Here is a 13,365-nt window from a genome sequence, read left to right on the forward strand (position 1 = left end):
AGAAGAGGGAGTGAAGCTATTTTCCAAAACACCTGAAGGCAGGACAAGAAGCAACGGATGGAAGGAAACTAATCAAGAAAAGAATCAATGTAGAATTAAGGAGAAATTTCCTGATAGTTAGAACTAATTAGTAGAATAACTTGTCTCCCAAAATTGTGGGTGCTCCAACCCTGGAGGCTTTTAAGAAGAGACTGGACAATCATTTGTCTGAAATGTTATAGGGTTTCCTCCTTGAGCAGAGGGTTGGGCTAGAAAATCTCCAAGGTCCCTTCCAATCCCGTTATTCTGTTAAAATAAACTGAGAGCAAACCCCATTCCTTATTAGCATTGATGCTGATACTTAGTTTGGACAATGATAGATCTGCAAGAGAACCAAGCTCAGAGAACATCAAGGACACCCCAGCCCCATAGAGTCCCGTACTTTTATAAGTTACTTGTCCCAATTCAACGTCCAAGAGACTTGGTCAACAAATGATTACTTTACTGGGGGATATAAACCATTATTTCTCTTAACAGGTCCTGGCACTGTATAAGGGAGACATTGTATTGGTCTGAGTGTCCATATCTCAATCATTCTAAATACGGAGATTATGTCAATAGGCTCATTTGAGAACCTAACACAAACAGTTATTCTCAACTTTTCTAGAGAAATTGTTTCTCATTAATTTCTATATACCTCTCAAATTTGGGGAAGATTATATCAATGTCTTGAATTATGTTTTCCCACTGCTCATATTGTCACTGAAAGGGACTTCGATGCCAGACTAAACCCAAATGATAATCAGCTATTTGCCAAAGTTCCACCTAATCAGCAGACTATCTCTAAATAGCCAATCTCTTCATTTGCTGAAACTGGGAGAAACACAACTATTCTTTTGTATGCAAACAACACTGTGCTGCTTTCTCAAACAGACTGGCTTGAACTGGGTGCTCCAAATATTAGCTGAACACTGCCAAGAACTTCCAATTACACTAAAACCAAGGTCACAGTCTTTGCTAAGCATCTAAGATGCATGTATAGTGACTAATAACTATCCAACAGAGCAAGTCAAAACATTTAAATAGGCTAACTAGTCATTTGCACACAAAAAAGTGTTGGCTTTACAAAACTTTTACTTCTCCAAAGGAGCTCAACATATGCCTGCAGCAATTAGTCTCCTCAGCTAAGATCTGAGCCCAGCTCTGTTTGGAGCTCTGAAGGGTCCCTACAGGTCATTCCTGTCTTTGGAAAAATTGAGCCCATGTTTTTGAGAACCATCTTTCAAGAACCCTCTATATTTCAAACATGGTCCTATGTTATTAAACTGGTCTTCTTGAAACTGAAACTTCTGTCTGGATTTACATCTTCTTCCAGTGGCTTAAGTTCCTCTTCTTTCCAGTTGGTTTGGTCCTTTAACTATGACTGACAGTTTTCAGTGTTCCTAGAACCAGGCAATACATGCCAAATTGCAACTCTATGGCTATTCAGGACTAGCCATTATCTTTTGAGCTACAAACATGCTCTAGCTCAGCGACCCCTAACCTTTGAGGCTTGGCAGCCCAGCGGAAAAAGGGGAACTGGCCTGCATGAATGGTGGGGCAGCGCAGATATGCATGTGCACACAGCCTGACTTCCACAAGTAGTGGGCCATGGCCCAGGGGTTGGGCCCCCCTGTTCCAGCTGATTTCTAACAGTGGGCTATTGTTTTAGAGTTGCAAGCAGATTTTCCAGCACTATCAATAAACACCTTGAGCCACTCTGAACTTTCTCTCCAACCAAGTAAATATCTGTTGCATAACAATCCTAAAATTCAGAAGGGGCTTTTTTTTTTTGCCAGATTCAAGGCCCTCCCAATAGCTGTTACTGAAAGAAGATACAAAAAACAAAAACCGCCTCTTCAAACAGAGACTGGTCCACATGTGGAGGGATAATTGAATTGACAGAACATGTCAATTCTCTATTGTCCTCTCTATACAGGAGCATGACAGAAATTATTTCCACTTTTTACTACAAATACTGATCATTTCAATCTGTTTGATCTCATGATGTTATTATCGGATCAGTATGATTTTATTTTTCTGACCACAATCAAGTACTGTTTTATAGTTTGCATATAAGTTGTGGTATTAATGTTAAGCCTTCCCCCCAGACATATATCCTTTTATTTTAACTAATTATGACTTTTGTATTCTATTGCTGGTCTATGACCAAATAAAGATTTGATTGATTTTATAAGCAAATTAAATTTATTTATTTTATTTATTTTCAGTATTTATATGCCGCCCAATCCCAAAGGACTCAGGGCGGCGTACAAAGTTAAAACAATGATGAAACAATAAAATAAAGCAGTCATACCGCGAGTCCGATCATATCCCGGCCCCCCGGGGACATCAGCCCCAGGCCTACCGGAACAGGAGGGTTTTAACGGCCTTCTTAAAGGCCGGCAGGGTGGGAGTAGTTCGAACCTCGGGGGGAAGCTGATTCATGTTAAGTTCCACTAAATTATGCCTAAACTATTATGTCTCTCATAGTGCCTGCTGATAGGAAATTAAAACCTCAAAATATGATTGAATTAAGTGGAGTTTATATAAATCCAACAATATTTAGGAAGAAAAGTTAAAGTTACAGAGTTCATATATTTTGCAAACACAAAAATGTATATTTATCCAAATTTATCCAAGTGATAATTCATTGTGTCTGCAGTATATTTTAACTTTTATAATTGCTATTAAATAAATGAAGCTTAATTTCAGGCACCTAAATCCTACATCTAAAAACTGCCCAAATCCTGTGGCAGGGAATAAAACTACCAACTGGGGTTAAAAAATAAAACTAAGCAGAAGGGCTTCTGGTGATTCATTGTCCAAACAAGTTTGCAAACTCAAAGGAACAGAGGGATAAGAAGAAAATTTAATCTACCAGGGTGATTGCAGCATCATCTTCAGGACCAGAGTACTTGAAAGGTATTCGATGCCTTGCCATTGCTGCAAAATATTCTTTTGCTTCCTTTGAAGTGCTGGTACCCAGACCTAGGGAGATAGAGAGTCTGTGTAAAATTTTTTTAGATAAGACAGTCATATTTCATGTGCAACTTTTATTTGTATTTAATTATAATTTCAGTTTCAAGGTTCCCCGATTCCATAGTTACTCTGGATGGCTTACAAATAAAAATTAAAATAAAACAAAATAGAAAAAAAGAACAAGAAACAAAATTCCAGTCAGATTGCTTCAACAGCAATTCATTTTCTTTGCACCAATGAAAACAGTACTTAGTACTATAATCAGATTTAGTGTACGAATAGTAAAAGAAAAACTATTCACAATTATTCACAAATGCAATAGCAGAATCATTTGGTCTGAACTTATTCTGTATCCATCTACACTAACAGGTAAAAAAACCCCCCACTCTTAAGCATTCTCCTATAATTTGCCACTCTTCAGATGTTGACTATGACCAGGGCTTTTTTTTGGGTCATAGAATGGAGTTCCGGCACCTTTTTGGGATGGAACCTTGTAGGGTAGGCAAGGTGGGTTGTATGACATGTGTGAACTCCTGCACCTTTTTTTTTTAAACAAAAAAAAAAAAGCACTGACTGTAACTCATTGACTAGGTTAGATAGAGTTCAACATGCTTGAGGGCATGAGGCTTATAAAGGTTAAATTAAATGTTTAACCAGTTGCTTTTCTTGTTAAAACTTTGCAATCAAAATGACTACTTGTACCTACTGAGGCTTTACAATTTAAGTAGAGTTTTTATAGATTAGGATACAGAATACAGCACTTACTGAGAATGTCTGTCACTTCGCTTCAATTACTATATCACAATCAAGAACATTTTCATTCGATCTTGGTGTTATGTGCAAAGTGGCGCAGAGCCGAGGTGGCGCAGCAGTTAGAGTGCAGTACTGCAGGCCACTTTAGCTGACTGTGTTCAGCAGGTCAGCGGTTCAAATCTCACCGGCTCAAGGTTGACTCAGCCTTCCATCCTTCCGGGGTAGGTAAAATGAGGACCCAGATTGTTGGGGGCAATGTAAATATATATATACATTGCTTACTGGTGTACACCGCTTAGAGAGTGCTTGCACTTAAAGCGGTATATAAGTCTCATAAAATAAATAAATAAATAAATGTAGGACAAATTAAGCGTTTTAACATACCCATTCAGCCTCCTGTTTAACATTCAACCTGACAGCTAGGCCGTAGAGAAAGAGCTTTTCTCATCTTTATCTTCCACACTTTACATGGAACACATTTCTTGTTTTGATGAGTTAGTTTAAAATAGTTGACATATAGCCCCTAATCCCTTGATTCCAAGTAAGGTTAAAATAGTTCTATCCAACACAATGTATTCTTTCTAAATTCTAAAGTTAGCCTTATTTAGTTCATCTGACATTACAGTTTAGCCAAACCTTTGTAGTATTTGATTTTCCAGTTTTTGTGGTTAGAGTTGCTGTTCTTCCATTCTTGAAATTCAGGAATGCTGTAGAAAGACATTTCTTCTCTGTTTTTGGAAACCTATGGAAAAGCCAAATGTCTCATTTTGAAGAATTAACAATATAACTAAGGACATTTAGTAAGAATATTTTCAGTTGCTAGTTATCACTCAAAGGGGTGGGAAAGCTCACCTTTACAATGGGAGTAATGAATTCTTCTAGGAAACGATGCTTCAGAAGAGATGGCCAATTATGGTGAATGAAATTAATCAATAAACCTTTGATATGGGAGCCATCTTGATCCTACAAAAGTGTTCAGAAGACAAGATTTCATCCATTGGTGTTGGAAGAGTCAAGAATCTTACTAGCTTTATATTCTGAGGCCAATATTAATCAATCTTTTAATTATGGCATTTGTTTGTCAGTTTTGCCCATAGTGTCTTTTGTCACTTTGTAATGTTACATTACAACACCTCTAATTTCTAGTCCAGTGTTATTTATGGATTATGAAGTTCAGCACTTCTGGAAGGAACTAAGAAGAACAAGATTGTTTTATAGTGCAAAACCAGGTATGATTGTTATGTCTAACAACAGACACCAGCGATTCACTGACCACTTGTTTACCCTGTAACTGATAAAGAATTATGGCCTGATTATTCCAGTCATAATCAGAATGCTAATATAGGATATCTTCACAGAAATAACAGCACAATAGAAATACTCCTTTACTAATCTATTCTAGTTATTATTAAATATTTTTGAGTGCTTGATTTCTACATTTCTGGGAGTTGGGAATGGTTTACATCAGGAAGTACTTTTTTCACATGGTCCCTGTCCAGTTGCTGATGAGATTCTGTTCTGCAGCTTAGTCATCTGAGAACTGAAGGAAGTTATTCTCTTTTTGTTTCTTTGATAGCAATTTGTAATAATTTGGGAAGTTGCATATACAAGGAAAAGTAGTAAGAAACCACATGCAATATTCTTTTCTAAAATCTCCTGTCTGGAACATCAAATATTTGCAGGAATACTACTTCAAGACAAGACAAATATTTTCCAGGAGGAAATGTATGCTGTTGCAACTAATTCAAATGATAAGTTGATTAAAAAAGACATTACATACTGATGTTATTGTTAAATACTACAAAAATGTTTATGCTCAAATTCGTATGTATTGATAGTACTAAGAAATATATTTGCTATAGGAGAACAATATTGGAAGAGAGGACTAAGGAAAGGTATTTCTAGTTAGCATCCCAATTATGAAAACATAGAAATTAACTATTATTGACTGCTGTTAAATATATGAACCCAAACAACACATTGTTTACTAAGCACTAAAGATTGTTATGCTAAAAAATTAATAAAATATATTAAAAAAGAGAAAGTTTAACATTTACATTAAATTACAATTTAAAAGAATTTTTTTATAAGATGATGTACTGCTGGTATTTAATACCAGGCAAATTGGCAAGAATGTTTAAAGGTATCTCAAAAATGAATGTTGGAAATGTAAATATAAATAAGGAACTTTTTATCATTTATGGTGGACATGTGATAAAGGAAAGAAATATTGGAGTAGGATTCACATCTTAATACAGAAGATTCTTAAAGTGAATATAAAGATAAAACAAGATACTTTTTTGGGGGGGTTTAATGGATAAAGAACTGGGAAAAAATGGAACCTTGATGTTATATATGTTGACAGCAGCAAGAATACCTTATGCACAAAAATGGAAGGATACTTTTTCTCACAATGGACAAATGGCTACAAAAGTTGATAAGAATTAGAAGCTATTGTTTAATTGATTGCTTTGATTAAAGAAAAGAATACAATCAATTTTCTTTCTACCTGAGAACCGTTTTTGGACTTTCTGCCTTAGGTGGAAAAAAAAATGAAACTTTGATTTTGGGTTTTGCTGATTAGATAGGTTTATTGTTATAGAAATGGTTATTATTATTTAAAGTAAAATGTTGAGGAGGTATGTTACATTCTACTGCACCAAAAGGACTTGGAAGTCAATGCTTTTCTTCTTTTTCACTCTTTTACCCTAGATTTTTTTTTTCTGTTCCCCGTTTCCTCTCCTATTCTCCCATTATTTTCATTTTTCTTTGTATTTCTGTATTTTATATTTTGATAAACTAATAAAATATGAAATCCAGAACACCTAAATGAAGAGACATATTATATCAATTGAAGGCTTTGGAAAAGACTGGCTGGGAAGTCCCTTTTGCCTGAATACAATACCATTGTCTCTGACATTATGACTGACCTGATCAGTCATGATCATGATCTTTCCATAGCGGAGGCTTTTGAGCGAGTCTTCATCATCATAGCTCTGCTTATATTGGAGCCCCACAATCTTAATAATGTTGTTAATTTCAACATTCTCCATTATCTGAAAAAAAACAACCCAGAATTTACTTAGATTCAGAATATGAATTTATTCTGCTCACTTTAACCCTGGAGAGAGGGCATTGCTAAGTACCAATCAACCCAACCCACCTATTCATTTTGTCAATGGCTGATGGCAACTCAAAGCAGATGGCTGGATAAAGGAGAGATATCATCAAAGGAAGTAGGGATGATACTTTTAGACTGTTTTTTTTTGGGGGGGGGGGGGAAGACTGTTTTTCTATTTCAAATATTTATTGACAAAGAGAATCAAACATTCTTCCTGATATTTTATTACTGATTCTCAGCAGCATAACTTGGGGAGGGGGGGAAACCCCTCCAGGTACTGCAAATAACCTATATATACAGTCACATTTCAGTGAAGATTCACTTGGGTAGAGGAATAGTCATTATACAGTTGAAGAACAATAAAACTCTAACTTCAAGAACTAATCACAGCATGGTTTTATAAATGCGCTTTTGAGCTAAAATTTAAATGAAGGCTAATGCTTCTAGCTTTGCAGAACATTTTTTTTTTAAAAAAAAACCATTTCAAATACAGGTAGTCCTCGATTTACAACCATTCAATGACCAAAGTTACAATGGCACTGAAAAAAGTGACTTATGACTATTTTTCACATTTACAAACACTGCAGCCTCCCAAGAGTCATGTGTTCAAAATTCATCCATTTGACCCATACTTATGATGGTTGCAGTGTCATGGGACCAAGTGATCTCCTTTTATGAACTTCTGACAAGCAATCGGTGAGGAAGCCAGATTCACTTAACAACTGTAGCAAGAAAGATTGTAAAATGGGACAGAACTCACTTAGCAACTGTCTTGATTAGCAGTGGGAATTTGGGGCTTTATTGTGATCTTAAGTTGAAGACTACCTATAAGGACCACATGTTTGCAAAGTATTGCTAACTAACCTGTTTGTGGGAGGCTTCCCGTACGTTCAGAAGTTTTCCTCGCAGTGGAAATACTCCAAATTTGTCCCTACCCACAACTCCAAGGCCAGAAACAGCTAGTGTCTTAGCTGAATCTCCTTCTGTCAAAATGAGCGTGCAGTTGATAGAATTCTTGCTCCCTAAAAGAGAATTAAATATCATAACCCAGAGCTCCATTTAATAGTACACTACAGATGCTCCAAATCTTGTGATTCCAAGAAGTAGAGATTTCATTCATGTTTTGGTAAAATATAATTGATCTGGGGTTCAGAAGAAGGAGATGAATAATTTTGAAGAGTTCTTGCTGCTCCCTGAGCTTGTTTTCTTGTAGATGTTTTATTATACAATTTATTATATTAACATCATCAGTACTAATAAAAAGTGGGGTTTGTTCTCAGTGTTATATTCAAGTGCTTGCCCTGTCAGCGTTGATGGAAATGGTCTTGGAAGTTCTTTGGCTGGGCTGCTTACTGCTAGCTTGTTTGGTAGTTCTTGATTGGTGCATTGTTTACTTCTTGTTCATTGGTCTGTGTTGCTCTTGATGTTACTCTCTGCTTATCTAGGCGTTGATTGCTAGTGAGGAGGTATTTTGGTCTTTTTGTTCCCTTTTTTGGCTTATTATTTTCTCCTTTGAATGATATATAGATGTCACCTAGTTTGGGTAATGAAATTTCTACAACAAAACAACAAAGCTCAGAGAGCATCAAGGACCTATTTCAATTCTGAGCTATAAAAACTCGTCTACAGTGTAAACTGCCCCAAAGTGAAGATTTGGTTCTTTTCTATCTATTAACCCAAGTACCCTAATCCTCCACACAGTACCTACACCATTTCTGTAAATGTAAACTAAATTTGAACCTTGTATTCAGGAGTAGCATAGTCTTACAACAGAGGTGAATAGCCTTCTTACAATCTGGAAGGGCAGGACCAACATTTTTAGTATTATTATGTCCTGACATTTGAGAATTTCAGTTGTTTTAAAGGACACAAAAAAGGTTATGCCAGAAGCATTCAGCATCCTCATCTTGAAAAAATTATTGGGGTGTCAAAAAGGTGGCTGAAGGGCTGAGAGACTGAAGGATTACTTATCCCTGTACCCATCAACTTAAATATAACACTTGAACACATACCAGCATCATTGGCATCATCCAGTTTAGGAATTCCTTTAATTCGAGTGTGCTTAACAGCAGAACATTTTTTATTTAGTTGTGTCTGGGCTTTAAATCTGACCCAGTTCAAAATGCTTTCCACTATGCCACAACCGATAGCCTAGAAGGAAGTGAAAAATGTTGTTGAAAGAATTCTGAATTGTCTTATTCCTGGATTGATTCATTTTTTCATCATCAGAATTCACAGAACAAATTATGAAGCAAATTGTTTAGTACTTACCCCCTTGATGAACTTCTCACTGAATTTGCATGTTGAACCAAAATTCTTTGCTTGAAGAGTCATATTCTCCTTTGTTTGGGAGTCAAAAGTTGGATTTTCAATCAAGCTGTTTATGAACACCCACATATGATTCTTCACCTGGAATTAGGAAGCAGGTAATATTAAAGATTGTATGTTGGTCAATCACTAAATAAAACAAGCTAAAAGTAGGATTTCTAAAGGCAACATTTATTGGCTTAAAATGCTATACGGCATCTGAAAGCTAGGTTATGCAAGGCTTTAGATTCAAAGGCACAAATGTATTTTAGAGCACGTAAGAACATACACAGTGAAGTTGTCTGAAACTTTTTAAAACACATTTTCCTGAGATTATGTAGCAACTGCAGAATTACAAGACACATTCATTTTAAGGAATAGACAAATGCTACATGAGCGCCTTCATGTGCTACAAAGCCTCTTCTTGCCTTCAAATCTGAAGTGTGGCACGGTCCTAATAAAATATATATTTTGTAATTACTTTTCTCCCACTCAGGCTTTTTGCATCCCATCATGCTATCATTGAAAATATTCCTTTATTTGCACACTATTTTACCCAGTCTATATTTATTATTGGAGCATAGTGAGGACAGTTGGACAGAATTACTAAAGATTTAACTATTTTTGTATAAGACTGAAGCATTAAACATAAATTTTTCAATTCGAATAAGTATGAGATGGGTAAAAAAGAAACATTTGAGAGTTATACCTGAAAAGGCTTTACTGCAACTCCACCTTTGTTTTTTTTTTTAACTACATCTATGAGTTTGTTGATAATCTGATCAGCAACATAGTCTACATGTCTGCCACCCTAGAAGAAAAGTGATTTTTAAAGAGGATATTACATGTATTTTGACAATGCAGACACATCAAAGTATAAAAGTAGTTATTAGCACAGTAGCCTAAAATATTTACACAAATTTTATTAAGTAAAATCTGTTTTAATAGAAATTTGCTATACAGGTAGTCCTTGACTTATGACAATTGGGCCCAACATTTCTGTTGCTAAGTGAAACATTTGTTAGGTGAGTTTGCCCTATTTTACCATCTTTCTTGTCAGTTATTAAATTAATCACTGTGGTTGTTAAATTAGTCATGTTGTTAAGTGAATCTGTTTTCCCCATTCACCTTGCTTGTTGGAAGATCGCAAAAGGGGATCACATGATCCCAGGACACTGCAACAGTCATAAATATAAATCAATTCCCCAAGCAATTGAATTTTGATCACATGACCACGGAGGGGGGGAGGCACAACAGTCATGTGAAAACTGGTCCTAAGTCACTTTTTTCAGTGCCGATCACCAAACGAACTATTATAAGTTGAAGACTACCTGTATGTGTTGTTGTAACAATCAATCATTTATTTCTTCATAATTCTCATTACAATTTCTCTACATTGTTAATTAGGTTCAAAGAAAAGCTTAAGAAAAAATAACTCCAATGTAGCCTCAAAAAGTCTACAATTAGAGTCCATTTTCAGGTAATGATCTTGAAATTGTATTACATTACCTATGTATTTTAATTCTAAACTATGGCAGGAAGATTAAGTTTAATAAAACACAAGATGCAGAATTGTTTATTTTATTCTATTATATACAACATGGATATATTTAACAGTTTAGATACTTAAGCAAAATTTTAACCTTTCAGAAATGTTCAGAATAAAAAAAAGCTGCAAGTCATCTACCAGAACAAATAGATGCTTAGTAAGAAAAGTTTCTTTTCTTCACTGAATGCTTCGATAAGGTATGATTAGATGGCAGATTCACAATACCCTTGTATACTTTTGTAACTGTTTACCTTAGTTGTAGCAATACTATTGACAAAGCTAACTTGTTGGAAGCCCCTTTCACTCATGGTTAGACATACTTCCCATCGGTCATTAACTTCTTCATGGATTATTTTCAGTGCATTGCCAGTTTCGTCCACTTTATCATTTAAGTACATGTCTACATAACTACGGAATCCTTTGACCTACAGAGACAAGCGCAAATATTTCTACTTTAAAAAAAAAAGTTGCCTTGACTATTAACATGTGAAAAAAACGGGCCAGTGAATTTTTGCATACTAGCAGATTTGGTTTTGCCCATTTAGTAACTCACAGGTAACTTCTTTCCATTTAAGAATACTTGGATGTTTTTAGCTGATCCTGCAATATCATAGGCTCTGCGAGACATAAGAGCCACAATATCTTTATCCAATGCAGTCATTTTAAATTTGGACAGGTCAGGCTGGAAAGTAACACATGTGAAGTCCTGGCCATCAAAATTCTTCAATTGTGTCTCTCCTGCTTTAGTCATATTGTCAGTCCAAGTCTGCAAAGGAATCAAGACCAACAGAATTGTTAGATATATTGGAGGGGGAGGATACATTCCTTCTACAGAATATAGTTCTTCATCTAGGCTTAAAATGTATGTAGCTTGTTGGCCCAAACTATCTTGATTTCATCCCTTATACTTATCACTAAATATTTGAGATATGCTTATCTCTAAGTGTTGAGATGCTGAAATAGATGAAAAAATAAAATAAAATATGAAACAAATTTAGGAGCTTTGGGGCCCATAATTTAAAAACAGTGAAATCAGTTATTTTTGCAAAGTCTCTTATACCTGTTTAAAAAGCTTTTTATATTCGTTGCATGCTGTTTCCACTGTAAATTTGTTACTGAATATATTGCACAACTTTGCACCATAACCATTTCGACCACCTGGAAAATATTAATTATACACAATAATATTTTGTAACATTGAAGAGATATACATTTCAGTTACAGGGCACATATGTTTACTCATAATCCCCCACTAAAATCAATAAAATTATTTCACAAATATGCATGCATGCAGTGGTATTTCTATAAATAATTGATTAGACTCCATATCCTGTTGCAGACAAAAATGTATGGTTGCTTTTAGAAAAATGGAGCACTACTTGCTCCTTTGCTGTATTCAAAGAAAAGTGAAAGAATAAAGATAGGGGCAGTTCTCCATCTCTGCAATAAGACAAATGGTAAAAATTAAGACATACAATTTTAAATAATCCATGTTTTCTTATCTCTTATTTAGCTACCACTGATTCCAGTGCACTCAATAAAAAATAAGAGGCTTCATTTATTCATGTATTTTTTGTGTGGAAGAGATTGCAATATAGAAACAGAATGTAGATGGAATAAAATTTTGATTTCCTGATCATTCACATCTTGCAGTTGTGTAGTAGAAACATAATTGTGAAACTTCAGATGCAACTATTCATATGAGAGGCAATTAAAGATTTAAAAGTGACTGCCTTGCAGGTTTTTTTTTCCTGACCTGTGACTTTCTTTTCATCATCATCATAGTTGCTGGAGGTTAAAAGATGTCCAAAAATAAGAGCTGGCACATAAATTTTTTCTACTTGATGCTCTACAATAGGGATTCCTTTTCCATTGTTCCACACAGAGATTGAATTATTCTCCCTAGAAAGAGAAGATTAAACTGATATTCAAAGAACTGCAAAGCAAACTTCTTGTCTCTCCAGATTAAACAAAAAAAGATATTATTCACTGAATGATAGGAAACTCTCAACAGCAAATTCAATTACACTGTGATCAGAAAGTCAAATTCTATGCTAATCATTACACTATTATTTAAATCTACAAGAATACAGATTCAGTTTCAGAGAAATGCATATTCTATTCCAATGAACCAATCTTCAACGAAAGTCAGAAATATTAAATAATATTAAAGCAAGACTTACGGGTCAATTGTAACTTTGATACAAGACATATTCTTATCTCTCTGTTTGTTATCAGCAGCATTGACTAAAAGAAAGAAATACAGTTTTTTAGTGATTGTTAACACTTGCAAGTTAAATTTAGTCTTCAGTTTATACAACACTTAATTTCAACAAGTTTTTCCAAACAAGAGCAAGCATTTTGTAGCCTTTTCATGAAGCCAATTCAATTGCAAAACTTTTGTATAGTTATTCATCAACTATGGACCTAGAAAAAAATATTCTCATAAAATATTTATGCCTTCACTACGAATATTTTATCCACGTGTCAACATACCTAATATTTCATCGAAGATTTTATAAAGTCCAGGAACAAAGGTGACATCCCTGTAATTCAGTCCTTCATCTTCATCAAACACCCACATTTGCTAAGAAGAAAAGAGTAATTTTATTTATCTGCTGCAATATCTTTAGGT

At 35.0% G+C, this 13,365-nt stretch overlaps 1 protein-coding gene across 1 annotated transcript in view; it reads right to left on the minus strand.

Moving 5' to 3' along the window:
- The window catches only part of TOP2A (DNA topoisomerase II alpha), a 36,751-nt gene that overhangs the window by 18,869 nt on the left and 4,517 nt on the right, over positions 1-13,365 (minus strand). The window contains exons 3-16 of the mRNA XM_039353979.1: positions 13,227-13,317; positions 12,914-12,977; positions 12,487-12,632; positions 11,791-11,888; positions 11,284-11,496; positions 10,982-11,155; positions 9,891-9,992; positions 9,146-9,283; positions 8,887-9,025; positions 7,739-7,896; positions 6,684-6,809; positions 4,606-4,716; positions 4,390-4,495; positions 2,900-3,009 (exon numbers count right to left, since the gene is read on the minus strand). Of these exons, the coding sequence (XP_039209913.1) occupies positions 2,900-3,009; positions 4,390-4,495; positions 4,606-4,716; positions 6,684-6,809; positions 7,739-7,896; positions 8,887-9,025; positions 9,146-9,283; positions 9,891-9,992; positions 10,982-11,155; positions 11,284-11,496; positions 11,791-11,888; positions 12,487-12,632; positions 12,914-12,977; positions 13,227-13,317 (1,776 nt within the window). The remainder of the gene's footprint in view (positions 1-2,899; positions 3,010-4,389; positions 4,496-4,605; positions 4,717-6,683; positions 6,810-7,738; positions 7,897-8,886; positions 9,026-9,145; positions 9,284-9,890; positions 9,993-10,981; positions 11,156-11,283; positions 11,497-11,790; positions 11,889-12,486; positions 12,633-12,913; positions 12,978-13,226; positions 13,318-13,365) is intronic.

Source organism: Crotalus tigris, unplaced genomic scaffold, assembly GCF_016545835.1.
Source record: "Crotalus tigris isolate CLP2741 ecotype Arizona unplaced genomic scaffold, ASM1654583v1 scf7180000018544.1747854, whole genome shotgun sequence".
Taxonomy (NCBI): domain Eukaryota; kingdom Metazoa; phylum Chordata; class Lepidosauria; order Squamata; family Viperidae; genus Crotalus; species Crotalus tigris.